Raw genomic sequence first — 4,039 nt, forward strand, 5'->3', positions numbered from 1 at the left:
TTAAAACAAGCTAATACTACAGTTTAAACAAGCTAATACTACAGTTAAAACAAGCTAATACCACAGTTACAACAAGCTAATACTACAGTTAAACAGGCTAGTACTACAATTAAAACAAGCTAATACTACAGTTAAAACAAGCTAATACTACAGTTAAACAGGCTAGTACTACAATTAAAACAAGCTAATACTACAGTTAAAGACAAGCTAAAACTACAGTTAAATGGGACTAACACTAGTTTAAATGGGATAATACTGCTGGTAAACTATATCTAAAGTTTAATTGAACCCTGAAGAATTTGTCAGTAAATATTAGTTGAACTTATAATCTGAAGATGTTCAGAAATTAGTTTAAACCCTTTGATTCGAGGATCATTTTCCAGTGATAAACAGGATACTAACCACAGCTCTCCTGTGGTGTTTTTAATGCTAATTTAGCATCTAAGCTAATCGTTGTCAGCAGCCTGTAAATAGGAACTTCGACGGGTTTTTATCTGACTCCTCGTGATTCACGACGACGTTTAAAGTTGAGTTTATTCCTGTAAAATAAGCCGTAGTCATTTAGGTCTGGAGGTAATCAATGCTGAGGTCGTTCCGAGAGCGATCTGCAACAGGTAAGATATTGACTGGCCGTAACCCGTCCATAGAAACCGCACTTCAAGGCCGCGTGTCTCAGTGTGACAATGAAATTCTTGTAAAAAAAAAAAAAAAAGAGAAAAACACAAACAAAAGTAAGCGTTCCTTTCTCTCTCCCCCTCCCCCGACCCTCCGCAGAGACGCCCGGACGCCCGGCGGCCGAGAGATCACGCGAAGACAAACACGGCGAGAAGCAGGAGGAAGAGGAGGAGGCGGAGGCGGCGCCGAAAGACAAACAGAAACGAGGAGGAGCAGAGGAAGAGGACCCGCCGGGGCCCGAAGGCAAACAATCAGCAGAGGAGCGAGGCGACACGGTGGCGGGCGGCGGCGGCGGCTGCCTCCCCCCTGACCACACGCGGGGTAATCCTCCCCCTTCTTTCATATCCGGGGAAATTGGCTGGTGCCACGCTGTCACCTGCCAGTATGATGCTATAATATCAGCTTCCTCCAATAAGGGAATGGATCTCGTCCCATATGGGGCTCCGTATTATTATTATCATTATTATTATTATTATTTCACGCTCGCATGTAGTCAGCTGACCTCGCAACAAATTACAACAAGGCTTCAGGTTTCAGGTCCCGTCCGACGGGCCGAGCCGCTCCCCGATTAGCTGCTTCTTTTTTTATTTTCTAATAAGGTTGACTGAGGGGTTAATTACATAAGGAGGAACACGGGCTCCCTCGCCGCACCTGCTCCCTTTATATAAAAACAAAACAACAAACTGCTTTCCCCGCCGTTCAGCGCGGGCGTCGCCCGAGACTCTGCGATGGGGCGCAACGTCGCAGAAATAAGACCTCTGCGCCCGGGTCTCCGGGGGAGACGCAAAGCAATAAATCGCGCTAATTACGTCAAGCTAATTACACGATTTGCAACATAAAGACCTTGAAAATGGCTGACTTGCAGAGTCGGACATGTTTGGGTTGGGGGGCCGAAGGACGAGACGGGGGGACTCTGGGATGGTTCTGAACTTTACAGCGGGGTTCTGTGGACTGGCTGTGAGCGGTAAGTAGCTTAACTGCTGTAGATGGTGCTTTGAACGACGTCAGTTTGGGAAAAATAGGGAATAAGATTTGATTCTGACGGGACTGACAAGCTGACGGTGAATCCAGAGAGGCTAGCTTAAACCTCCTGGTACCCTTGGGTCAAAATGACCCGTCCGTCCATCCATCCATCCATCCAACTGTCTGTCCATCCATCCATCCATCCATCCATCCATCCATCCATCCATCCAACTATCCATCCATCCATCCATCCATCCAACTATCCATTCATCCATTCATCCATTCATCCATCCATCCATCCATCCAACTGTCCATCCATCCATCCTTGGATCCATCCAACTGTCTGTCCATCCATCCATCCATCCATCCATCCAACTATCCATCCATCCATCCAACTGTCTGTCCATCCATCCATCCATCCATCCAACTATCCATCCATCCATCCAACTGTCCATCCATCCATCCATGCATCCATCCAACTGTCTGTCCATCCATCCATCCAACTATCCATCCATCCAACTGTCTGTCCATCCATCCATCCATCCATCCAACTATCCATCCATCCATCCATCCATCCATCCATCCAACTGTCCATCCATCCATCCATTAATCCATCCAACTATCCATCCATCCATCCATCCATCCAACTATCCATTCATCCATCCATCCATCCATCCATCCAACTGTCCATCCATCCATCCATCCATCCATCCATCCATCCATCCATCCATCCGACTGTCCATCCATTCATCCAACTATCCATTCATCCATTCATCCATCCATCTATCCGCTTGAGCAGCGAAGCCCAGACTCGTCTTCCCACAGCCGCCTCTTCCAGGTGGATTCCAAGGCGTTCCCAGGCCCCACCCGAGAGTCATATGGTGCATTCCCAGCAGCCATGTTTGGTTCGCTTCAATCGAACTCTAGTCCGTTTTGCCTAGATAGTCCGGTTCGTTTGGGGACGTGTGAACACGCGAAGAAGCGAACTCCTGTCCGCCTAAAAACCTCGGTCTCGGTTTCGGCTGAAGTGAACTGAAGGGTTCGAATGCATATGTGAACGCAAGCGGACCGGAGACCGCAACAAAAGCAGGAAGCGGACTACAACACAGGGACCTTCTGGGTAAATACGACCAAAACAAACGAGCCTTTCTACCACTAGAGAGAGAAACGGCTTGTGGTCAGAACAGAAAACCTAAAACCGCTAAAATTTGACGCCACTCCATTTTTGTTCACATTTCCAGAAGAAGGAAGCAGCGCTCGGTGTCTTCTTCAGAGGTTTTCATGTCGTTTCCTTCAGTAGTTCTTGGTGCGGCGCCACCACAGGCGAGGTGGGGAACAGGTCGCTCAAAGGGTTTGGCTCGATTGACTCGGTGCAGAGTGAACGAGAACCACAGCAGCTGAAAATGAACCAAATGTTGACATTTTGGCCTCCTATCGAACCGAGTCCACCGGACTGTAAGGAGCGAATGCAGCCGTAGTCTCTCCAGCATGTCCTGGGTCTTTCCCCCAAGGTGTCCTCCCAGTTGGACACGCCTTGAACACCTCCCTAGGGACTAAAGTCATTTTGACTCGAGAGTTCTGACTAGTAAGAATAGTGTTGTGACTAGGAGCAGTTTTTATTATTTCCCCTCGCCAAGGAGGTCATGTTTTTGGTAATCTTGTGCTCTAACCACGGTACAACGTAACGACCTCATGGGTCGAGGGTGATGCCTTTTGATTTCAGGGTCACCGGGTCAAGGATCGTGGACCTAGGTGAACCCTTTGTTAGGTCGGGTTTGTTTTTGTCTGTCTGTTAGCAAGATTAGACAAAAGCTAACGAACTGATTTGGGTGATTTTCAGGAACTGCTGATGTCGTCACAAAAAAAAAACCAATTATTTAATTTATCTGGTGATCCAGATTCCAGATCATGATCCGGATCGCACTGTTTTTATTGACGCTCTGGCACCCGGCGGAGGTTTGCGCTCTCTGATCACTTCTGGTCAAAACTGTTATAAAGTAGGAGAGGGTTGATTTGAATAAATAGCCAAAGGGCTTGCCGTACACTGAGCTCCAACCCAACAGGGAGAGATGTGAAAGCGGAGGCAGCCGTATGTATTCCTTCGAGGAATGCCGTGTTTTCTCCTGACCGAGGTCATTCCGAGCGCCGTCTCCAGCAGGTAGGATACTAACTGCTCGTAACCCTCGTTCAAAAAAAGATAAATCAGCGCGGAAGGCATGGGGGCCCATTACCCTTTTAACACCCCCGCCGTCTATTAGTGCCCAGATTGTCGAGTGGTTAATTCCCGCCCCCCCCTCCCTCCCGCTAACATCTCCGTAGCAACCTGCCCCCCCTTCCCCACGCCTCAAAGATCCACCATCGAATTCCCACCACTCCCCCACAGTGCCGTCTGCCCCCCCAC

The 4,039-nt window shown here is 48.4% G+C and overlaps 1 protein-coding gene across 7 annotated transcripts in view; it reads left to right on the forward strand.

Annotated features, from left to right (window-relative positions):
- Positions 1–4,039, forward strand: part of zranb3 (zinc finger, RAN-binding domain containing 3) — a 100,468-nt gene that overhangs the window by 50,357 nt on the left and 46,072 nt on the right. For all 7 annotated transcript variants that reach the window (XM_037973946.1, XM_037973949.1, XM_037973950.1 and 4 more), the window contains exon 14: positions 775–996. In XM_037973946.1, coding sequence (XP_037829874.1) covers positions 775–996 — 222 coding nt within the window. The remainder of the gene's footprint in view (positions 1–774; positions 997–4,039) is intronic.

The sequence above is a fragment of the Kryptolebias marmoratus genome, linkage group LG23 (assembly GCF_001649575.2).
Source record: "Kryptolebias marmoratus isolate JLee-2015 linkage group LG23, ASM164957v2, whole genome shotgun sequence".
In the NCBI taxonomy this organism is placed as follows: Eukaryota; Metazoa; Chordata; class Actinopteri; order Cyprinodontiformes; family Rivulidae; genus Kryptolebias; species Kryptolebias marmoratus.